Source organism: Tachysurus vachellii, chromosome 14 (genome assembly GCF_030014155.1).
Source record: "Tachysurus vachellii isolate PV-2020 chromosome 14, HZAU_Pvac_v1, whole genome shotgun sequence".
Taxonomy (NCBI): Eukaryota; Metazoa; Chordata; class Actinopteri; order Siluriformes; family Bagridae; genus Tachysurus; species Tachysurus vachellii.
In genome coordinates this window covers 7,208,708-7,233,547 of record NC_083473.1, presented here as the reverse complement: position 1 = coordinate 7,233,547, position 24,840 = coordinate 7,208,708, and the positions used below count along the sequence as shown (strand labels likewise).

Here is a 24,840-nt window from a genome sequence, read left to right as displayed (position 1 = left end):
ATTTACATCAAGCTATTACGTTGCTAAATGTAGATATATCAACATTAGTAACAGTAAATCTGATTTGATGGTTTATTTTCAATTCACAATTTATAAACATTAGAAATCTCAAAAACATTGGTACAAATAGTAAATCTGTGCCTTTACTGAGAAATTAACAAACTAAAAAACTAACCCCGATAATAATGCAGGACAAAATCTGTGTCAGGGTGAGTCTAATGGAGTCGGTTTCAGGATATGGAACACATGGTGCTTTTCTCTGAGCACCGAGAGTCACAGGAACCTTCCGGAGACTGCATGATGGAGTCCCGGCCATCAAAGTCTGGAGAGTCCATCTCGATGTGAGGGTCCTGGAGACCACCATCCTGCAAGGCATCTTTATAATGAGACTGAGACAGATAGATGGGTAGATAGAGAGAGAAAGAAAGATGAATATCTATAGAGCTTTGAATCATTGATGTCTGCCCCTAAGGCTCCATCACATAACCAATTGCACGAGTGAATATTTGAAAATCATTTGACCTTCAAATGTAGTGGTACTGATACTGTAAGTAGAAACTGACAGGGTTGTATTATTATTATTTATTACTGTTTTCATTTATGCATTTTTTTTTATCTGGAATTATCATCTTGTCTGACACAGACACATTTTCAGCCTGTTGAATTTTTTTTTGCAAGTAATTTAGTTATTAATTCGATGAAACAGGGATCCTTTTTTTGTGTTTGTGAAAAAACTTTGCTGACAAGTGTAAGCCATTTATCAGGGGCAGCTGGGATTAGTGGACTAGACTAGACTACTGCGCTATGAGTTGATCTGTCTATAAGATTAAGTTTTCAGCATGCACATCACATCATTGTTTGCTATTACCAAACGGTTTAAGTTTGATAAGTTTGTAAGTCTGTGAATCCTAGAACCAAACCCAACCTTGCTGACAGACAGCTCCTCCACCCGGCCCTCTTCCATGGACTCCTCCAGAGAGTTGCCAGAGGTTTCCATTTTAATACGGTGAGAACGGATCGACTTCACGTCATCTTCATCCTCACCCGTTACAGACGGGAACACCTGGAGCAAAAATCGCTACACGTCACATGACAAACTGGAAAGAAAACTAAAGTGGAATAGCAGAAATACAAGAGTGAATCCTCTTGAACAAAATTCTACTACATTTTCTTCATGGGACTTCATATTGCATGGGAACATATTACATTAGATTGGCGGTTGTAAAGAGTTATTATGGATCAAAATGTACTTTACAATATGTAATATATCGTCGCTGTCGGGCGGAAACCTCGTATGTCCAAATTTGGTCAATTTCATATTTTTTCACATATCGATGCTATTGGTCAGTCCCCACGTGGGTCTGTTATTTTTACAAGTTATTAACCAATCTAAAGTCTTAAAAATAGCTTGAGCGCAAATCTCTTAACTCCATTGGACACTTCAACTGTCCACCTCTTCCTCACTCCGTGGGAGAGCTTCGCGGCATATTTCTCCTCAAGAAGAGTCGCAACGAATCAACATGTCTTCTGAGGTAAATGTCTTCAAAACACTGGGCTCAAAGAAAAAAAATTCTTGACCCCAGCTAGTTCTGGTGCTCGTCTGAGGACAGGAATTTAGCGCAAGGCAATCCACTGCACCGCGGACTAAACCCTGTGCACTGCAGATAAGGTACGGCGTTTTTTTAATTTCCTGAAAAATAACGGTTCTGGAGATACGAGGATTCCGCCCGACAGCGACGATATAACAAAATAAGACAATATTTAAGGATAACCTAAAGATAAAGCTCAAATAACAACAAATAGAAATGATGAATACTATGTCAATAATAAGACATATTGGAAACATATTGGATCACATATTAATGCACTGTATATATGTGGATATATTAAATATGCAGTATACTAGGTATTCAATGTAATATACAGTATGTATAATGCTATACCAGTTCCTCTTCGTCAATAGGGGGCTCTGCGGCAGAGATAGTAGCCTTGCTGATGGTTTGAGCTTCAAACTGTGGGCAGGCAGCCTGCGCGTTCCCATCTTTATCCCTCTTCCCTTTCAGCCAATACGTCTCGATCTCCACGTTACCCTGCAGGATCAGTGAGATTCTTGATGAATCTGCTACAATATATTATAAGCAACATTAATGTATATGTTTGTAGTTTTGAGAAATTCAAGTTTAAACGCCTTTAGTAATAAAGCAATTTCTAAAACACATATTTAAATATGTTGAATTAATGATACTCAACCAAAAAGCCCTTGTGGTTCATATTGCCATACAGATCCTTGGGGAACTTGTAGCCGAAGATGTAACTGATTTTGTCTAGATTAGCGATTAGCTAATGACCTGAGACAGAAAAACTTTACCCATCTGTAGTTTTCGTACATATTACACACCAACAAAGATTTTTTTTTTATTCACTGCATTTAAAAGTAGATGTTTTAAGGTTTTTAAAGATACATTTCAGAGTTTCGTTTCATTTTTGCGACTCGAACCAGACAAAAATTCACAGAACTGGAAGCTGCGTTAAGCACGTCCTGTTCGTTTTTTTTGTCATTTACAATATCACAACGTTTTGTTTTTATAGGAAATAAATAAAAATAAAAGTAGACCTATTGCAGTTTTGAATGATGTCTTTCTTTTTTCTGTATGACCAAAAATGGTGGAGTGTTTTAACTCGTTGTCATCGCTATACAAATAAATCCAATGTAAAAAGAAATCCATAGATTCATAAGGGTTGATTTATATATTTTCTTTTATATTTCATGGGAAAAGTTATTTAGGTATGGATTTCTAGCTGCACTTAACAGTTCACCTTAATCGTTATGGTTCCACGTCTCTCGAAGATAAAGTGGCTGCCCTTCAGGTGCTCATAGGTGGCGCTGCTGAGCTGAATGTGCATTTCCTATAATACAAATACAGTATACACAATAATCCAACAAATTAATCAATCAGTTAATCAAATAACAAATTCTCTCTGCAACAAAGACGTTAGGTATGAAGTACCACATGTTATTTTTACTTACTTTTCATTAGTGATTTTCCATGTATTATTAATATTATAATTATATAACTTATATCCATAGCGTGTGTTTCAATAATTGCTTAGAATTTCAAAATCTAAAAATCTGAGTTGTTTATTTCCACCCCATAGCACACATAAAACCTCACACCCTCTATATGTCTCTGTGCACCTTTCCATTGCTTTCCATGGCAGACGCAGTGTGGACAGTATCACCATGAAGACCGTAACGGGGCATTTTGTGTCCTACGACCCCAGCGACAACCATTCCAGAGTGGATACCTGAAAGTTCATGTGATGGAGGTCAAAGGGTGAAATACATTAGATAGTGATGGTTAAAATGGTTAAAGTGCAATGTCTAAACGTTAAACTTAATACTTACTGTTGTTGTTTGATGTAATGTTACCTGTAGTGGTGATTGAGTATTTCATGGTTTTCTATCACAACTCATTACAATTAGTTTCGTGTGTTTGTAGAGGTTCTGGGAATTAACACTTGCTCCAAACGTGATGTTCATTTATGGCTTTGTGTGCAATTAATTATGAGAGATTAGTTTAGTGTTATGTATGAGGAAATCTTTATTAGTGCACAGTAATAAAGTGTGTGTCCCATCTTATTCACAAATGGCTTGACTGGCCATGTGGTAGAACCTACAGCAATATTTTTAAATCCCCTTGAAAACGAGTGAACAAATGAATTTTCTCCTCAAATATACTAAATTGAGTGATTAGACTCAAGGGTTATACGCCCCTTAAATACAACCAGGAACAGGTGAACCTGATTGAGGGTAATTACCTGAAAGACTGCTTATGTCTCTCTATGGTGGCCAAAGTTGACCTGGCAGTCAAGCCTGAGCTTTACAATACCACTGTCTGTATCTTTATACTGCTTCATTGATATTTCACTTTAACCCTTGTATGATGTTCGGGTTTGTGGGACCCATATTCGATTAACTTGATTAAATTTGATTTTCTTTTTTTATTACATTTTATTAAAAAACAACAAAAAACGAGTAGCACTTTCATTAAAAAATGTGATGTAATAAAGGTAAAGGGCAAATATTAACCATATATGCTGTTTATATTGCTTGTAATTGGGATGAAGTAAACATTTGTAGAGTATTTTAACATAAAATTTTTGATTGTGTTGAATTAAAAACGCAAAAATGCAGCGGGTCGACCAGACCCAGGAACACCATACAAGGGTTAAATAAGTTTAAGCTAATTAAATAGATGTAAATACAGGCATGTAGCCAGTAGGTAGTCTCCCAGGCACCCAGGACGAGCTGCTTTTTTATCTGGGGTGTTTAAGTTTTGTTCATAGTCTATCAACCAGCAGCAAAATCCAAATAACTTTAATAAAGCAAACAATTAGCAATCTTTTTTGCATGTTCAAACACAACACGCTTCACACCGGTGCGAACTTTCATCCAAATCCCAGCACCTTCAGCACTACAAATATTATCCATTGCATGATCTGATTGGCAGTAGAAAGGTTTTAAATAGACAGACAAATTGCTTAAGGGCTATGTTAATGTTACTCTGTACATGATACCTCATCACTTAGGTATCGAGGCAACCAAAACCAAAAAGAGCTCTTAAATGTGCAATGGACTAGCAACTGAATTTCATTTGAAAATGTAAATATATTATTTGTCTTATTTGTTTGATACACTATTTGTCTGACACGAGTGGAGCTGTCTGATTTGTTGACTGTCAAAACAACATGATAAGCTTTACTGTGAATGGAAGCTAAATGTGTTTAGTTCACTCTTCTGTAGCCTAAGCTGCTCCTGACTTCAGCCCCTTGTGAATATGTTTCAGCTTGGCATTATAGAATCACAGAAAGATCAGGAGACCACATACCCACTCGGATCTGAATGTTGTTTCCGTTTGAAGGGTCTTTGAGGTGGTCAATAGAGCGCACCATATCCAAGGCCATGTCACAGATGTTATGAGCGTGATACTTAGTCTTCTCCGGAGCGCCTGCTACGACCATATAAGCATCTCCAATAGTTTCAACCTAGAACACACCCAAACATCCAGAAGATCATGTGGTTATCACTATTTAATTAAAATAAGCCCACACCACCTAAATACTCACCTTGAAAACTCTGTGCTTCTCGCTGAGTGTGTCGAACAGCGTGTACATGGTGTTGAGCATGGACACCACCTGCATGGGAGTAATGTGGCTGCAAATGCGTGTGAAGCCCACCACATCACTGAAGAGGATGGTAACATCTGGGAACACCTAGGTGACACACACACACATACCGTTCTTACATAGCACTTAATCCTTAATTAAGGATCCAGATGGTATGGAATTTCACATATCCAAGGAGGAAACAGTGATTTTAGGTATTTCCAAGTATTAATAAATCAAAAAAAATCATTTTCAGATATAATTATTTTACTTCTTTTACCAGAATTCTATATGAATATACAAGCTGAGGTAAATGTGTGTATTTTTTTGGTAAAAGATTACCATACATACCTTGGACATTTCCCTGCCAGACCAGTAGAGGGAAACCCTGCACATTTTTTAATAAACTCTTCTGAAATTGTGTTTCCTTCACCCTGATCATAAAGCTACCTGTTTTATGTTGTGTGATTAACTACCTGATTCGAGCCTCTTTGTCTCACATCTGGTGATGTCAGTGTGTTTAGTCTTGATCTATTCTTTGTGTTCATTCTTGACTCTGATGTTTGTGTTGTTAAGCTTTGGGGTTTTTTTTTTTACTCCACCTAGTTGTAGAATTTTTTTTTTTTTTTTTAGATCTTCAAGCAATTCCATCCTCTTTTTGTGTTTATCCGTGACACAGAGGCAGTGTGAGAGCATCACTCAATGTTCAACATGAGGGGAAAATTCTCTGTGGGATTTATGATGAACAAGGTCATAGGAGAAGGTCCAGTGTCCAGACTGCTCTGAGCGGACAGGAAGACCTCTGTGACTCTACAGTAATTACTATTTACAACCGTGTTGAGCTGAAAAGCATCTTAGCATGCCCAACACTTCAAACTCAGAGGTGGATGAGCTACAGCAGCAGAACGCCACAAGGTTTTTTCCTATAGAACAGAGGTATTCAACTAAAATTTAAAGAGGTCCAATAAGAGAAAATTTCTTGAAGCAAAGGTCCGGAAGACAATAATGTCTAACTAGTTAGTGTGATATATAATTTAGCCTAGTATATATATACTGTATAAGTATAGCCTAGCTATATATAAGTAGCCTAGTAGTTGTATCAACATCTGCAAGCAATCAATACCTGACTGTCAAATCAAATAAATTCAGTACAATTCAAAAACTTGACAATATTTATTGTCACATAACATAGAACTGAACAAATGTATAACGTTCTCTCATTAAATACATAAAAGTAGGGCTAAATTTCAAAATAAGAGAATTGTGTATGTTTAAATAAAGTGCTTAACTTTCCCTTTTATATCTCAGTGAGAGAACTGATCTCTATCTCTAACGTTCTCTGAATGGAGTCAGGGCCGCTCTCATACACATGTGGAGGTGTTCATTAGTGACCCTGGAACCATATTTATTTTGATTATATTCATTGTAGAGAAAGCTGCCTCGCAGTTGTTTGTAGAGCCAAACATGGTCAGGATGTATAGGGCTACTTCCCTCAGACCTGGGAAAGCTGTCTCAGGGACGCTGTCTTCAGATTTGAGTGGATATGTTTGTTCAAAACCTTTATGTTTTGTCTCATAATGGTGTTTCACATTGTCACTTTTAAAATGAGACACACTGGTGAAGTGGGAAGTGTGAACAGAAATCAGTCTCCGTCTCACTCCTTCTCTCCCTTTCTCCGTTTCACTCATCTGTTTCTCTCCCTTTCTCCGTTTCACTCGTCTGTTTCTCTCCCTTTCTCCGTCTCACTCGTCTGTTTCTCTGCCTTTCTCCGTCTCACTCGTCTGTTTCTCTCCCTTTCTCCGTTTCACTCATCTGTTTCTCTCCCTTTCTCCGTTTCACTCGTCTGTTTCTCTCCCTTTCTCCGTCTCACTCGTCTGTTTCTCTGCCTTTCTCCGTCTCACTCGTCTGTTTCTCTCCCTTTCTCCGTCTCACTCGTCTGTTTCTCTCCCTTTCTCCGTCTCACTCGTCTGTTTCTCTCCCTTTCTCCGTTTCACTCGTCTGTTTCTCTCCCTTTCTCCGTTTCACTCCTGTTTCTCTCCCTTTCTCCGTCTCACTCCTCTGTTTCTCTCCCTTTCTCAGTTTCACTCCTCTGTTTCTCTCCCTTTCTCCATCTCACTCGTCTGTTTCTCCCTTTCTCCGTTTCACTCGTCTGTTTCTCTCCCTTTCTCCGTTTCACTCGTCTGTTTCTCTCCCTTTCTCCGTTTCATTCGTCTGTTTCTCTCCCTTTCTCCGTTTCACTCGTCTGTTTCTCTCCCTTTCTCCGTCTCACTCGTCTGTTTCTCTCCCTTTCTCCGTTTCACTCGTCTGTTTCTCTCCCTTTCTCCGTCTCACTCGTCTGTATTTAAAATCTCATAAACTATGAATACATTTGTCCTATATTTTGGTTCTTTGTTTTCTGCCCCGTATTTTTATCCAACACGTGTCTGTAAAAATGTTCTATAAATAAAGGTTATTTTTCCTGTTTTGACTATGAGACAGAAAAGAGACATCTGACCTCACACGTGTTCACTGCAGGCTCTCCCTTGCGCAGCCTTTTAGCCACAGGTTTGGGAATCATCCTGTACAGCAGGTCATCTGTCTTCTTCATTTCATAATCCAACATTTTCATGCTCTCCTCCAGCTTGCTGGATTTCTTCTGCTCCTGTAAGGGACAGAGAGCAGAAAAGAAACATGAACAAAATGCAGCACTATGACCTTTTTCAGTGTCTTTAATTAAACTAGCCTCAAGTACACTCTTGAAATTAAAGGTACCTGAATGATAAAAAATATATATATATATATATAAAAAAATATATATATACTTTTTCACAGTGATGCCATAGAAGAACCATTTTTGGTTCCTCGAAGAACCTTTCAGTAAATTGTTCTTACAAGAACCCATTTTTCAAGAATCTTTTCCACTACAAAGAACCTTTTATATAACAGAAACTCTTCATGGATGTTAATGCTTCTTCATAGAACCACAGACCCTGATAAAGAACCTTTTAAGAACTTATATTTTAACGAGTGTACATAGAATGATGAAAGAGTGCATACTCAAAATGAAAAAAGAAAAAAATCTCCAGAAGAACATTAAATATATGCTCGTCAACTTTTAAGAGTATGTTACATGGTTGTTCCTCTAGCATCGAGTACAATCACGATCACTCACTTTCTTGCTCACGTACCTGTATGAGAGCCCGTTTGAGCTCTTCAGATTGTTGGGTTCCTGCCAGCACCAGGTCTCTGCTGGAGTCGTGCATGCTCAGGTCATTGATGTAGAGCCCGGTTTTAAACATAGCACTCAGACTCTCCATTCTACAGAGAAAATACACACGCATGAAAATTAGACTCATGCATTCATTCATTAATTAGTTTAACAGGGAAAATGTCGACTGTATGTGCAGCGTATGTCTCAAACTAAATAATGAATAAATCTTTAGATTGATATTTATATGATTAGTAATGACTAATAGACTAAACGATGATTCAGATGTTATGACAGTCAGTATATACTGTATGTCTGGTGGGAAAACCCACTGGATATTGCCATGGCTTAACTTGACTATGATACAACTGAATGAAATCCTACGTTTAAGAACTTTTATGTAAGAACTGAATGTTATGTTATGGCAGAGAGTTGATGGAGGATGTAAATGCAGATAAGTGTGGTATTTCAGGTTGGTTAAATAGTCACAGGTCAAAAAAAATCTGATATCTGAGTTCAGATCGACAAACAGGATATCTGAGGACAAAACGTGAAAAAAAAACAAAAGTCTTGGTAATAGAAAGACCACTCGGTAATTGAACAAATATTATACACATTTATATGATTTTCATGATTAAAAAAAAAAAGAATGACATTATGGAAATAAATTTTAGAATTGCTAAATTATCAATCAGAATAACAATGCATGTTATTATTCTAACGTAAACATTAACATTAGTCTTGATTATTGAATACGGTCAGTAGTAAATAGTGAATATGCTAATTAGGTATGAATGAATATGCTAATCAGTGATAAGTGAATATAATCAGTAGTGATAAGTGAATATGCTAATCAGTGATACGTGAATATGCTAATCAGTGATAAGTGAATATGCTAATCAGAGATACGTGAATATGCTAATCAGTGATAAGTGAATATAATCAGTAGTGATTAATGAATATGCTAATCAGTGATAAGTGAATATAATCAGTAATGATTAGTAAATATGCTAATCAGTGATAAGTGAATATAATCAGTAGTGATAAGTGAATATGCTAATCAGTGATACGTGAATATGCTAATCAGTGATAAGTGAATATGCTAATCAGAGATACGTGAATATGCTAATCAGTGATAAGTGAATATAATCCGTAGTGATTAATGAATATGCTAATCAGTGATAAGTGAATATAATCAGTAGTGATTAATGAATATGCTAATCAGTGATAAGTGAATATAATCAGTAATGATTAGTAAATATGCTAATCAGTGATTAGTGAATATAATCAGTAATGATTAGTAAATATGCTAATCAGTGATTAGTGAATATGATAATTATTTATTAGTGAAAATGATCCATAGCGATTAGTGAATATGCTAATCAGTGATAAGTGAACATGATCTGTAGTGATTAGTGGATATATGATCTTTGTGCCTAAACTGTGCTACTTAGGCACTGACTCACAGACTCTCTGCCAAGATTCAATGAAAACGTTTAGGTAACACCTTACTTTCCTTCTGCTTGTCTGAGTTTATCTTGGTTTGTGTGTACTTGTGTGTGTGTGTGTGTGTGTGTGTGTGTGTGTGTGTGTGTCTCACACAGGTGTTCCCAGGAAGATGATGGACTCCCACTCAGGCATGTATCTCATTTGGCCTTTGAGTTTGAGGCAGCGGCTTCCATCACCCCAGCTCTCCATGGCATTGGCACTGTTTCCATCTAACAAAACACACACACAGCACATACACACACAACACAGCACAGCTCATCATTCGTACATTTTCAAGGCAAAACAGCATCACAGTGTGGCTTCCTTCATCTAAAGAATGAATAATCCTAAACATACATCATAAGTATGTTTACTTATGATGCTTATTTACATAAATATGTTTACTTTCTTAATTCCGGTTTCATTGAGGCAAAAAGATTTCAACAGACATGAGAATATTATGTGCTCATGCTAAGAAAACAATCTTCACAAAAGAGTGATCTTCAATATATGTCAATCTTCACAATATGTATATTGTGTGTGAGACATCTGACCTTTGTAGTCATCTCCGATGATGGACTGGAAGGCCATGAGCTCCACATCTACATCAGCAGAGCGATTAGCATTCTCATAATCAGAGTCTATGATGAACAGACAATACGACGGATTCAGTACTGACCCTGCTCTTGTTTAATCTCTGCAATAAGGCTTTAATTAAAAATGTGCAGTGGTTAAATAGGACCTTCCTTACTCTGGACTCTATTATGAAGGTTTCGTTCTCTCTTTACAGGCTCCTTAGACATGATTTCAAACAGGTTGTTGGGGTGGGAAATGATCTGGAGAGAAGAGCTAGACATCAGACTTTTCTTCTCTTGTTACTCTATAGAGTGAAGACTCTTAGACTTTTAGTCGCTGTGGCATAGGCTTGATTTTTCTGTTATCGGTTGGAGGACGATTGGGCTGACAAAAGGATGACTTATCACCAGCACTACTTTGATGGCTAGAGAAGATTTACGCACCATGTTCCAGGTGAACTCCACCAGGGGACGTGCCAGGAGGAATGCATCATTAATCTTCTTTCCATCGAGGTCTGGAAAGACTGTGGCCAATCCAGAGCCAACATTGTGCACCACCATGTCCTGTTAGGGACAATGAACATTACAAGGAGAGGAGAGGGGAGGAGACAAAAATAAAAAAAATATGAGAAAAGAGTAGAAAGTAGAAATAATGAGAGGAGAAAGAAAAAGAAGAAATTATGAGACGAGAAGAGAAGAGCCGTACCTGTCTGAAAACAATGTTGAAGGGAAACACCTCAAAGAAAAAGTCACTAGTGATTGGCAGAATCTCCTGCTCCTCTTCATCCTCTTTCTGGATGTAGCGATAAGCAGAGTTATCAAAGTTCAATCTGAAAACCAAAGACAATATTCACAAGACGACTTGAGCAGCTCTATCAATCCCAAACAGAGTTCTGGGTAAACCGGAGTGCAGGAACCCCAGCATGCTGCTACCTCATAGTGACGTGAGAATAATCTCCCACCAGCTGCTCAGAAAGAACCTCCACATGGATGTCTGTGTCGTAGAACTGTTTCCCCATCTGCCTCAGCTGACCCATAGCATAGTGCAGGTAGCCTTTTCGCTTGCTCCTTCAGCCCGTTGTCAAACACACACACACACACACACACACACACCTTTACAGTCACAACATCACTAACATTATCAATACCTTTAGTTTAATTACTGTGATGCAACAATCTATTTTAGGTGTTTTTCACACTGGAAAGCTTTGTTTTGGTCCGACTCAGAGTGTGATTGTTCCCAGTTCCTCTGCACCATTGTGTTCAAGTTTCAGATTCACAAGTTTCTTTTGATCCCCTGTACATTTTTGTTTATTATTGCCTTTAATAACATTGCATTTATTAGCATTTATTACAAGCAGTAAGTCTCCTCCCTATTATAAGTGTATTGTGGAAACTAATGATGATTTATGCAAAATATATGCTTACACAAATTATTTTACTTCCTGAACAAGTGCAGACCCGGGTACGATTTGCGCTCACGTTCGTAGGAATTGTGATACAGGTCCTCTGCAACCGAAGTCACGCCACCTTCTACAGGTAGTCTCCGGTTTTATATCGTGCTGCCCTTCTCAGTCTACCTGACCTTAAAGCATCTATATGAGAATAAACTTGAATGTACAGTAAGTCTCTAAAGTAAGCTTTTTTTCAGCATTACAAGCACATTTGTCAGAAATGAACAGATCTTATTCACTGATGAAACCTATACAGAGTGTAAATGAACCATACTCCTGATGAGTTACTCCTGGATTCTGATTTAACCCTTGTAGAGTCCTACTGAATGCCACGCCCACCTGTAGTGCAGTGTGACCCCAGTAGCAGACTCCTCCTGGCAGAAAAAGGTGGGTGGCTGAACTTTAGGGTAACTGAAGCGCAGATACTCATGCAGGTTATCTAGACCGTTAACAAAGTCACGCACATGACGACCCAACACCTGACACACACACACACACACACACACACACGCATTTGCATGTAGTTCAAATGTCACATGACACAGGTAAACAAAACACACAACTGCATTACATATTACATTGACAAGTTGCTGCAACAGGGGCGGTTCTAGGCCCTTTTTAGGGTGCCTTCAGCCCCCTGTCTGTGATCTCAGCCACCCTAAAACTGAAAGTATAATCTTTACTTTCATAAATAAACAATAAAAATTACGTTAAAATGCAGGACATGTCGTCGATGGGAAAGAAAATGATTTATTAGTTTGATCCAAGAGCGATTTTTTTTACTTTGATTTTACGCACGTGCTTTATTTGAACGGAGAAGCACAGGAACGCGCAGCGTGCACGCGCAGTCAGAGCTGGAGGCATTTATCTATAACAGTGTTACTCATTGCGCGGCTCGCCAAGCTTTAATATGCGGCTCGCATGGCAGTAAATAATACAATGATATGATCATGTGGTTAAAATTTATTTTTCATTTAAATAACATTAAAAACAATCAGGGAAGCATAGAAAAACGAATGCGCTCTATTACAAATAATAATATATATTTATATATATTATTTGACTCGTCACTGACTCACTGCGTTCTGCGCAATAGCCAGTTTTTGGCGGCCTGCCAGAAGCTAGTTTGTGTTTCATGCTAGTTAACAACTTGTGTTTACTGTACACACGGACTAAAAAATGGATCGATTTCTTATCAAACAATCCCGCACACAAAATGAACAGCAACAAAGCAATGTGACAGTGACAAAAGAGGTAACTGATGGGGAACATGCATCATCCGCAACTCGAGTAATTATTGTATTGCAATATTGTACATTTAAGCAGATAAGCTATTTAAGACTGAATAACTTGGCATACTTTGCGGTGAAAGTGGCTCTCCTATTGACTTTGTCCTATCAGTGTGGCTCACATGAAAAAAATAGTAAAGACCACTGATCTATAACGTTAATCTGCGGAAAGCCGCAAAGACGCCAACCAAAAGCAGTGAAATTTCACTATTCTTATTACCAGAGGTGCAGTGTTGTAATGTAACGAAGTATAAATACTTCGTTACCGTACTTAAGTAGAAATTTCACGTATCTGTACTTTACTTCGCTATTTAAATTTATGTCAACTTTCACTTTTACTCCCCTACATTTTCTAGATAAAATGTATACTTTTACTCCGCTATATTTCCACTAACCATCTTCATTACTCGTTACTCCAAAATAAAATAAAAAAATAAAATAAAATAAATAAATAATAAAATTGCGACTGCAATAAGGGAGTTTTGGCGAATCACAGCTCCTAGATTGCATTACGCAGCTCCGCACGCTCTATTTCAGCGTAATGTTGCCAAAAGGAGGCGGAAGCACAACTGAACCTGAGCCACAACAGAGCCATACTTTTTACTGTGTTACCACAAAGAGCCACATCATACACATGGGCACACATGATCATCACCTTTTTTCCCTGCCATTTTGAGAGCGAACTTGACACAAATTGTTTACTCAAATGATCTTCCTCCTACTGGGAAACTTTGAGGTATTTTCATCCCACTCACATGCGCGTTTGACGAAAATACCGTATTGAACTCAAGCGAAGTGAACACGCACAATAAAAAGACACACAAACTTCGATATGAACGTAAGAACCGCATGAAACCGGGCAAAGAGCCGCATGAGGCTCGGGAGCCGCGGTTTAGCCACCCCTGTCGTAGACGACCACCCCGATGATAGTGGTCAACAGGGTGAAGAAGATAACGTTTTACACCCGTGGCTGTATTTGCAAGAAATGTTTCTGTACATTGGAATGAAAGATTGTTCCTACCAGATGAAGTGCCTCTTATACCTACCGAAAATCACTGAAATTTTACTTTTTACTTTTACTTCAAATACTTAAGTACATTAAATATCAGAAAATTACTCTTGATGCTTAAGTACAGTATATATCAGATACTTTAAGACTTTTACTTGAGTAATATTCTAAAAGGTGACTTTCACTTCTACCAAAGTCTTTTTCTAGTATGATACTTGTACTTTTACTAAAGTATTGCTTTCTAGTACTTTATACAACACTGCAGAGTTGATAGCGCAAACAAAATATTAATGCAAACATTCCATACAATACTAAATAAAAATAATATTTATTGATTTGGTCTTTGTCTTGTGAATATTTATTTATTTTTTTTTATTAATGACTGCATTCATTGGACACACTGTTCGTAGAGAATGCACACATACATGAACTGATTTGATTCAAGACTGGCATCATTACATCATGCATAACATTTTAGTGTCCACTTTTGCCATTTAATAATACCATAACTTTTGGCTTGCTATGTAGTCATATAATATAAAACTCTTCTTGTTTTAAATTCTCACTGAGGGCTAAAACCCCCTAAAGATGAAATCCTAGAACCGCCCCTGTGCTGCAAGTATATTAAGTGACCAGTACTTACCTTGAGAATACGGTCGTAACCATACTTCCCAACAAAGCCCAGAAAGTAAACCCCCCAGGAGTTCATCAGCTCATTGTAGGGAGTGCCTGTGACACCACTCGCTGCTTTAGCAATGCGTGGGATTACACTTTCACTGTAGACCTTCACACATATGCACAACTTTTATGTCAAATAAAACGTTTTTAAAACATAATGGTAACAATGTGTTCTAATAAATTGCCATCATTTCACACGAGTTATCACGAATGACATCAAGTAAGGATTAAAACACTTAAATATCTGCTGTTACAGGGAAATAATCATTTTTACAGCATGGTGTAATGTCAGATATTATTTTACGATCTAAAATTTATAGCTGATTAAGGGTGCACACAAAGACTAATTTATTTATTTTTCTTTTTTCCACAGATTTTACCATTTTAGTTATTTATTACTGATTTCATGGTGGGTTTTTTTTATTATTCAGATGCTATATAATTTAATTTGCTTCGGATGTACAGTTTTTAATTAGAAAGTTTTGAAATTGAAATTAAATAGAATTTGATTGATTTCATTTACATTTTCCGCATCAAGGTTGATTATTGTCCAATAACAAGTGTTTTATTCCCCTTACACCACAGTAATTTGGCAATAATGCAAAATTTTTAAGTATTAACAAACAAAATGTCCTACTTTTTACATGCTGTTCATGTTTATAACATTTATAACATTTCTTTTTCCCAGTAAAAAAAAAAAAATAAGAGGACATTTAAAAGAGAAAGAAACCACAAAGTCCTTTATACAGGAGACTTTCCCATGTCATAAATCTAAAGCTTACAGCTTTACCTCTGATTGTATTAACACACCGTGTTTGTGTTAGTTTGGTTTCTAATATTAAAAGAATAGAAGTATATGGAGGTCAGCAGCCAAGCGAACTTACAGTGTTGAATGTAAAATACATAGTACACACAATTGCATGTAAAATGTAAAATATATATATATATATATACAAATCAATAAAAGCAAATGATAGAAAATTTCCCTAGGTTTTGGGTTTGGTTTTTAAGCTGAGTTGAGTTTACTGCATGTTATTATTGATCGTGGACTTGTATAGAAATATAGCTTAGTTCTGCCCACACATTCATTAAATCCTAATTACACCTCTGAAACATTAAACCAAGATCTTGCTTCAGAAAAATATCAATGTTGACATTAAGTTGTAATGTAGTCATGTGTTTTTAACCATTTTAGCCTTTCATTTACTTCAGTGGATACCATATATTACCTCTATAGGTTTTTACAGATACAGACTCTCACCTGGTGTGTGACAAAGGAGTGGAGTCGAACATCTGCCCTCTCTCTCACCAGCTTCCACACGTCGTCCCCATACGACTCCTTAATGAAGTCGTGCAGACTCTCACACAGAAGGCCATACATGCTGCAGACTGCATACGAAATACAAATACATGATATAAAAATTCAGTACCTTGGGTCCTTATTTAGTTGTCACAAATAGGCATAAGTGTTTTTAAAGTGGATAAATTACTCACACTCAAAGCAGTAAAGCCTTGGTCACACTTTCTTCAGACACTTTGTGAGATTTGATTTTTGGGTTACAAGATAAAAAAACAGCTTTTCATGAAATCTCAAGCACCTGTAGAGAAAGGAGACAGCGACGTGATGCTCAAAAGTGATCCATCAGAAGGAACATAGTTTGTACAACAAGTTTCTGATCTACAGTATATAAACTGACCTGAATGCTTGTCTGAAGTCACAAAAGGCTCCTTCTAACACAACGGTGCTGTTGAGAATCTGTCAGGTGGGACGGGATTTGTTTTTTAAAGCTGGCCCACTTATGTGTCCTCTTGAGTGACAGAGCTTGGTCATTGTTCAGATGTCAACTGGTGCTGACATGACTGGACGTCTGCTAGGAGCAGCTTGATGCTGGTCAGCTCTCAGTCACACATGTTCCTCAGCTCAAGTGCTTCTTTAACGATGAGTCTGAGAGATGTGAGTGTGATCGGCCACTGAAAAACTACTAGAATCGTGTATTAATAGACTACAGTGCAAATCTGTGAAGCTGAAGTTATAGCTTATGGACATTTTTACACTTGGTACAAAGCAACATGGTGTGCTCCATGTAATTCACTTCTTTGTTAAGAAATATGAAAAAAGCCACAACTGAAAAAAAAGTGCCATTTAGCTTCTTAAATCTTATTAGGTTTGTGCCTCTGAGGAAACTGGTGCGGGTTTAGAACCCCCAAAATAGGCTGTTTATTTCAGAAAAGATCCTTTATAGGACCAATTTAGAAATCCATTAACCTTTGTGTCTAAGAGACTAGAAGCCCACAGCTGGAGACACATTCCATCTAGCTTCCTAAAGGTTTGTTGGATTTATTCCTCTGAGGAAACCCTTTAAGTTACAATATAGAATCCAATAAAAGAAGGTCACCATTCAGAAAAAATATATATATAACATCTTTACCAACCAAATAATCATTGATATCCTCTTGATCTTTAAGACTGTAGCAGGCCACAACTAGAGATGAAAAGTTTTAATCTAGTTCTCTGAACAGTCTGTTTGGGTTTCTCTCTCTAATGGAAATAATAACGCTTCTTTGGCAAACACTATGACAGAAACATTCAGGAAAACCTTCAGAAAAAGTCCAGAGAGCCATTAACCATTCCTATAAACCTTTATTTGTAGAAACACACAGGTGGACAAAAAATTCCCATCTAGCTCCTTAATGCTCTCGAGTTAATATAGATAATAGATAATGCTCTATGTAGAGCCTTGCCGAAAGAATGTTTCCTCGTTGACAAAAGGTCCCAAATAAAACCCCTGAAGAAAACTAGAACCCTTAACCATCCAAAGACTCTTTAATTTATCCGATTTCTAAGAGTGTAGGAGTTCCTAGTTGAAGTAAAGATGTTTTTCACTGTATGTAGAACCTTATAAAATGTTATACCTTATAAAAAACCTTACATTGGATTAGTTTAGAAATCTAGAACCCTAACCCATCTAAAGAACCGTATTTTTGTGTCAAAGTCCACAACTCAATAAAAATGTTTAATGCAGCCTGCTAATGAGGTCTTAGGGGAAAATGGTATAATTTTGTTATATGGCTATAACCCTTATATCTAAATATCTAAACACTTATATATACGTATTATATATATATAAAAATATGAAGCAGGGATCAGGTTTTTATTATGGTGGGTACAAGGGTGGGTGAGGGTGAAAATCCTCACCCCATATAGCCTCTCAGTGCTCAGTGCCTTGGCTAAAATTACCATGGTGATGTAAGTGCAGACATTGGCCTGTCTGAGTATATACAAGATCTCTTGAGCACAGGATCCAGACAGACCTCGAGCAACATCTCAGTGCCCAGCCTTCCCCTAACCCTACACTTGTACACAGGTAAGCTGAGGCTACTATCTCATATTGACTAAACTATGTGAGGAGCTATGGTGTGTGTGTATGTGTGTGAATCTAAATTAGTAAAGCGTGTAACCTGATGGAGTATCACAGATTATACATAACACAGATTTGATTAATGAGTGCATGGTCCAGTTCTGTAGTAGTACGACTCATTAAAATATTTTTTTTTTTTCATAAAAAATTGTCCAGACGTTTAGGTAGCTTTGAAATGAGTGCAATTACCAGAACAGATTATCCTATACAGTATCTCCTTGCATCATAATGCAAAGAAGATTTCAAGCTTTGTCTGTCTTTGGTGTGTTTGTGTGTGTACAGAGGGGAGAGGATGCAGACCGCAAACCATGACTTGAACAAACAGTGGCAGCAACAGGCCCGGGCACTGAGTAGAGAAGCTCGAGGAGGTGAGACACCTAGAAAAAACAAAGCCAGACAGAAACAAATAGAGCTGATTTTGTTCCCCCTCTGTGGCCACTTTTGTGCTAGTCGTAGTGCTTCTTTGATTGACAGTGGCAGGCAAGATCAAACTCATGGGTCACGTGAGAAGACAACTCCCAGTTCCATGGCACCCTGTTACCGGAGACGGATTTACCATGCTACCAGCGCTGCCTAGGAAACACTCCACACATTTATCTGTTTGTTTTGCATTATTTTCCAGTGACCTCAGCATTGTGTCATTTTTGGCACTGTACAGCCCATCGAGCTCAGCTAAATCTGACCCCAAAGTGGGAAATATATCCAAGCTCCCTCTGACGCAAGTTCTTGGGAAGCTGCAAAAATTAAAAACGTCACTGTGAAGCAATTCTCCCCCTGGCAGATTCTTCATCCATCAGTCTATTTATGTTAAAGTGTCTGTCCAACAGAGAGATAATAAATAGTTTTGCCACTCATATAGGGTCATTTGTGTGGTTTTAGGGTTATTCAGGATCAGGATCAGGGTCTAGTCAGGGTGCACTTCTGTTTTTACATACCAGCCTTCTGAAACGAATAAAGGATATGCAGTATGAAAAAATGAGCAAACCCAACAGTCAGTGGCAAAACATTGGTCAGTGTCTCTTCTGTATGCATTTCAGAGGGCCTGAATCTAGGGAAAAAGGTCAGCACACCAAAGGATGTAATGATTGAGGAGCTGAACCTGACATCCAACAAAGGTTCCAGGATGTTCCAAGAGAGGCAGAAAAGAGTTGACAGGTTCACAGTGGAGAACACAGCAGATTCTTCTGCCATCATATATGTAAGACATAAACTTAGCTGAACTGACTTCTTTTTGTTAAAAGCTTTGGAATCAAATCTTCTTCAAATCATCACCTAATCTTTGCAGTGAAACTCTATCGGCACATGGATCAGGTTTTTATAAATGTTTTGAGAGACTCAATGAAGTGTCTTTTCCACTGAACAGAGCAGCTCACCACAGTTCAACAACATATCTGAATCTAGTCCTCTCGGTCCTCTTATTCCTCTCCGTGCAACTGTGTCACTTTCCCATCACATAATGCTAACGATTAAATTATGAATTCCTGGCCTCTCGAGTGGCAAGAGGGCATTACGGTTGGTGACGTGACTTGACTGAAATACTCCTCCTGCAAAAAGATGTGTGCTCATACTTTAGTGAATGTACAAATGAGCTTTTTTATTTATTTCCCACACATTCAAACAGTGAGATTTGACTGCAGTACTTAAAAACAAATGTGAAATGAGCTGTGCATAGCATCTTAGCTCCTGATTAGGTGAATCTGATGGCCCACTACTGTACATAGAAAGCTTGAGATAAGAGTATAAGAATTGTGGGTTTGCAGGTTTTGCGGATTGCAGGATATCCATAAGTCACAAATAGAGTTGCCCCTTTTGAAGGCAATTTTACTGGTTATTCTGTAGAAGGTGATAAAGGTTGCCAGTTCCTGAGTTAATAAGGTTTGAAGATGTTTGTTGGAGATTTGAAAGGCTACAGATAGATGTATCAGTATAAGAGCTTGCTGGCTGGATGGCAACTTTTGCATATGTCAAGTTTTTAATAAAACATCATTAGTTAAGTGGTTGGTATCAAGGGGATCTTGTGGTCCAGCAGGTCATATTAAGAGATGTAGGATAAAAGCTTAGTTAAAAACTTTGGCTGAAGGATGACAAAAATAATAAAGTAAATCTTGTCTTAATTACGTATACAATTTAGTCTAGCTTTCATGTTAAATCTAGCTAAATGTATGGTGTTTTATTGTAGTAGTTCTCCTTCTGAAGAGTTTTGACCTCATAAAGAGGTAAAGGATTTTTTAATCTAAAAAACACTTTTGAGAGAAAGCTTAAAAAAAAGCAATCGTTCATACCTATAAATACGCCTTACAAATGAAGAAGAAAAACCAATAGAATTGATCAAAACCAATATTTGCTTAGAATTTTGTGTAGATTTATGCAGATAAACTACGTCTAACGGTGGAAAATAAAGCAGCAAATGTGTTATACTGTAGTTGAATGTAGGGGTTTGTTTAATTAGGGGTCTAAACTAATTACAATAATTCAATAATTACAATCAAACCCAAAATCTGTTACTGCTTTTTAATGTGTAAACAGGAATTTTATGTTTTGTGTACCAAAAATTTAGACCTATTTCTATTCAATGTGGCTAAATTAGACCCCAAGTAAAGACTATTTTAAGTGCTATAAGGCTTTGAAATACTAGCTATGTCCAGTTCACATTTTACAATGTAGTTCCCTCAGGCAGAGTTACAGTGAAACATGAATGGTATTAAGTGAATGCAAGGCTTAAATACATAAATATAACCCAGAGCCAACCTTTGCACAGGAGATGATAGGAGGTCATAAAACTCCAACAAAAGGCCAAAACAGGCGCCTTGCAAGTTGAACTCGTTTGCAGAATCGTGCTGCATGTTAGACCTCAAAATACATGCTAATGAAAGGATCAACCAGATTTATTGTATGTATTTGGTATACTTGCATTAATCACTTGTCATAGGACTTGCTTTAGAAATAGATCTGTTCATATTTTTTTGAGAAAAGAACTTAACGGTGGCTCTTTTCCCTTAGGATGGCCTGGATCAGAAGCAGGCCCAGAGCCAAGTCCAGTCAGCATCACAGGCTCAAGGAGGGAAGGAGAACATGGCACACCCCATAGCCGGTAAACATAGTCTGGTTACCACTCTGATGGAAACTGTCTCCAAGAAAGGCAGCCCCAACGTCCTTGCTCCAGGTAGAGCAATGGATCAGTATTAAAGAAATACTTCGCCCCAAAGGATGACCGCTAATTATAAATATAGGGGGATGGTGAACATTTTTTATATGATTGGCTTTCTCTAATTCGGAGCAGATTTGGGTGAAGCATTACTTTAATGTTTTTATGACTCTTAGGAAGCCCTTCATAAATTTTTGCTCCTACAGTGCCTTTATGTAAAGTAATGTTGATTTATAAATGAAGTGAATAGATTTTAAAAGGAAATGTTTAAGGAAATGTTTGTAATATAGTTATCAGATCAGTTAGGTTAATTATATTACTTTACAGTCAAATGATTTTCATTAAAAAGTACGCTTGAGTTCTTGGGTTCACAGACTTACATAATAAGATAATTATAAGCTAATTAGAGTTCCTTCTGTGACCCTTAAATTAGCCTCCATCTCTTCTTTTTGTGTGGTGAACCGTATGAAGTCCCAGTGAGGCTAGAATAAATCACACTGTACATTTGAGCCAATCCAGTACAGCATGCACGAAATACTCTCTAATCCACTATTGGAACTGTTAAAGTGAGATCATGTTTTTAAGATGTTGCTGGGGCAAACTGCTTACAAGGGACAGATTGGGGTCCTTAGGATGTTACTAGGTTGCTATGTGTTGCTCTTCCATATCCACAGTCTAATAATAAAAGTATAGCTCCAACTGGCATAGCATTAGTTTTATATAGTATAGTCTTGGTACTGCACTGTCACAGTCTTTTAAACAGTAGTGCTGCAAGATCATATATCATGTGCTATGATCTATGGGAAAAGGTAATGTTACTTTTTTAATTATTATCTAGGGTTATTTATGGTCTCAATCACAGGGCTACCACTTTGAATAATATAGTTTATGAAGGTTTTCTTGATTCAAGATGATCAGTGATGAGCAGATTATGGGGGGCAACATTACTCTACATGAAAGGTTTCCATGAATAGCAATGAAAGTTAGTGCTGTGCACATCCACAAGTGGAATGGGACATACGATGTTTATGGTCTGCAATACCAGTGAACGTAGAGTTCACTAAAATAGTTTGCCTATTTGAATCTTTTTAAATGGTAGATGATATTAGATTGTGTTTCTCTGGTCCCACCACTTACAGGCTACTCTGGTCCTTTAAAAGAAATTCCTCGTGAAAAGTTCAACATTACTGTAATCCCTAAATCCTATTGCTCACCATGGAGAGAGGCACTGCGGGGCAATGAAGAGCTACTATCCTCCATGAACCCACAGGTCCCTGAACCAGAGAAACTTCAGCCTGCAAACTACAGATGCTTCAACAGGTATATGACCAAACTCCCAAATCCCCATCAGACTGTGACTTGCATACATCTATTAAAAGGGAAATCCAACAAACAATCAACTAGTTTATATTTATACTAGTACATCTGATATTGTTCACCAGGAGCTGTAGAATCCCCTTAAGGATTGTCTTCCGGAATCCATCAAAAAGACAAAATTAGAAATTAGGTTTGACTGACAACTGCAAGCTGAAGGACAAAGCTTCTGAGGAATAGAAGCCAAATTGGCATCAGATTCATAGGCAAGGCACATTTGCCACCATCCATGTAGGGCTAAAGAATCATTGAGAAGAAGGTCTTAAAATAACCACTTCAACAGAAAGTGCCCAGGGTTTATTCTCCACAAAAGCCAAATGAAGACAGTGTGAAGTGAAGTGTCGACAGGGGTCAGTTAGGGGTTTTGGCTCAGTGATACCTTGTCCATGGTGATTATCTGCCCTAAATAGACCTACCAGATACCAGTGCTATCAGATTGTGATGTCCAGATATCTGTGGAGTTAACGCTGGCCCCTCTATCGGTGGCTTTTCCGTGATGGAACCAAAGTCTCTCAGAGTGGTAACAGACACCAAGGACATGTTAAAAACAGAAGTGTCATGAAATGGAGGTCTCCCTCTCGAGCCTTTCAGAGCCTCCACATTAGCACACCATGTGTCTCTGTTCCAGGTGGTAGGTGGTGAAAGTTGTAATTCCGGGATGAAACGATGTTGTATGCTCATGTTAAGGCATATGTTTCCAACCCTGGTAACCCTTGTAACGCTTATGCATATTTTAGCTTTTTCCTTGCTCATAATATTCCTGATCAGCTAAATATCTTAATGAAGCATTAGTTAGAAGTGTTGAAGTGGTTAAGCAGTGAAATGTTCACAACAGAGGATTCTCCAGGACCAGGGATAGGTGACAAGGCTCCCTCCACTGAGACAAGGCTGACTCTGTGAGAACCCTGAGACATCTACAGATCTACCGGCTCCAGTTGGACTCTGTGATACTTGTATATTTGTAACCACACCATCTAGTGTCACCCATATGAGGATGGGTTCCCCTTGAGTCTGGTTCCTCTCAAGGTTTCTTCCTTTACCAATCTAAGGGAGTTTTTCCTTGCCACTGTTGCCTGAGCCCTCAGACTTGCTCATTGGGGACAAATACATATACACACATACATACATACATACATACATACATACATACATACACACTGTGAACTGTATATATCTTGAATTTTTATTATATTAATTCTTTATACTTCTCCTTATGTTTATCTTTTGTTTTATGTTTATGTTCTGTAAAGCTGCTTTGTGACAATGTCCATTGTAAAAAGCGCTATACAAATAAACTTGAATTGAATTGAATAGGAACCTGTGCACTAACAGGGCCCAAGAATATACTCTGGCAATGTGAACAGAAAGAAAAGATAATTATATAGATAGAACAGAAATAGATCATTAATAACAAAAGAGAAATCTTATACCTATCCCTGTTGTTTTCTCTCTCAGGGTAGCGATGCCATTTGGAGGTCCCATGCAAAGTAAGAGGGTTATTCCCACCATCAGCTTTGAAGCAGTGGAGTCCAAGAATTTACCATGCTCCACAGTGGAGAGGATGGTCAAACGGCCCTGTTTCAACAGAGCACCTCGCGGCTGGGCCACAAGTTACCTACCCGAGTCAAATGAACTATGAGTGCTTCAGGGTCAAAGCCCTGATTGCCTAAAATTTACTTACAGCTGAGAGCCTGTGTGACTCATCGACAATAATTCTGGGTTTGCTGCAGACAGCAGAATATCAAGTTTTACCACGGCCAGTCATAAAGCTAGAACTGGGGTGCTAACTGGGATAATGTGGGTCTTTGAGAGAAAGGTTGAGTCTTTGTAGTAGGCAGTAACTGTAACCTAAAAGCTTATGATAAATTCACTTAAACTTCATTTATTCAAATGTTGTTGATGCAAAAAGGATGCCAGAATATGATTCTCAGTACAAGTTTGTTTTGTTTGGCCCTTAAAAGAACAGTACGCCTAATTAACTGGAATATGTCACTTTAACAAGTGATCTTCAAAAGTGTCCAAGATTTATTTTATAATTAAATTCTGAGTTGAACTA

General features: G+C 37.8%; 2 protein-coding genes across 3 annotated transcripts; one reads left to right on the top strand and one right to left on the bottom strand.

The window, feature by feature from the left end:
• Window positions 1–215: 215 nt before the first annotated feature.
• LOC132857375 (soluble guanylate cyclase 88E-like) lies at window positions 216–16,227 on the bottom strand. The gene is made up of 18 exons (XM_060887333.1): window positions 16,108–16,227; window positions 14,812–14,952; window positions 12,210–12,349; window positions 11,350–11,484; window positions 11,123–11,246; window positions 10,861–10,980; window positions 10,593–10,677; window positions 10,396–10,482; window positions 9,954–10,071; window positions 8,334–8,463; window positions 7,661–7,807; window positions 5,128–5,274; window positions 4,890–5,046; window positions 3,197–3,306; window positions 2,818–2,907; window positions 1,944–2,090; window positions 926–1,063; window positions 216–389 (listed from the first exon to the last, which is right to left on the bottom strand). The coding sequence occupies exons 1-18, from the start codon at window positions 16,225–16,227 to the stop codon at window positions 231–233; spliced, it is 2,295 nt and encodes a 764-aa protein (XP_060743316.1). The 3' UTR covers window positions 216–230.
• Window positions 16,228–18,078: 1,851 nt separating this feature from the next.
• On the top strand, window positions 18,079–24,840 carry myoz3a (myozenin 3a). Of its 2 annotated transcripts, none has more exons than XM_060887415.1 (6): window positions 18,079–18,211; window positions 18,548–18,633; window positions 19,303–19,463; window positions 21,266–21,356; window positions 22,550–22,730; window positions 24,240–24,840. In XM_060887415.1, exons 2-6 carry the CDS (start codon window positions 18,558–18,560, stop codon window positions 24,421–24,423), a joined length of 693 nt encoding a protein of 230 aa, XP_060743398.1. In that variant the 5' UTR covers window positions 18,079–18,211; window positions 18,548–18,557; the 3' UTR covers window positions 24,424–24,840. The 2 variants fall into 2 exon arrangements, with proteins under 2 accessions (XP_060743398.1, XP_060743397.1); XM_060887414.1 differs by having other exon boundaries at window positions 21,266–21,428.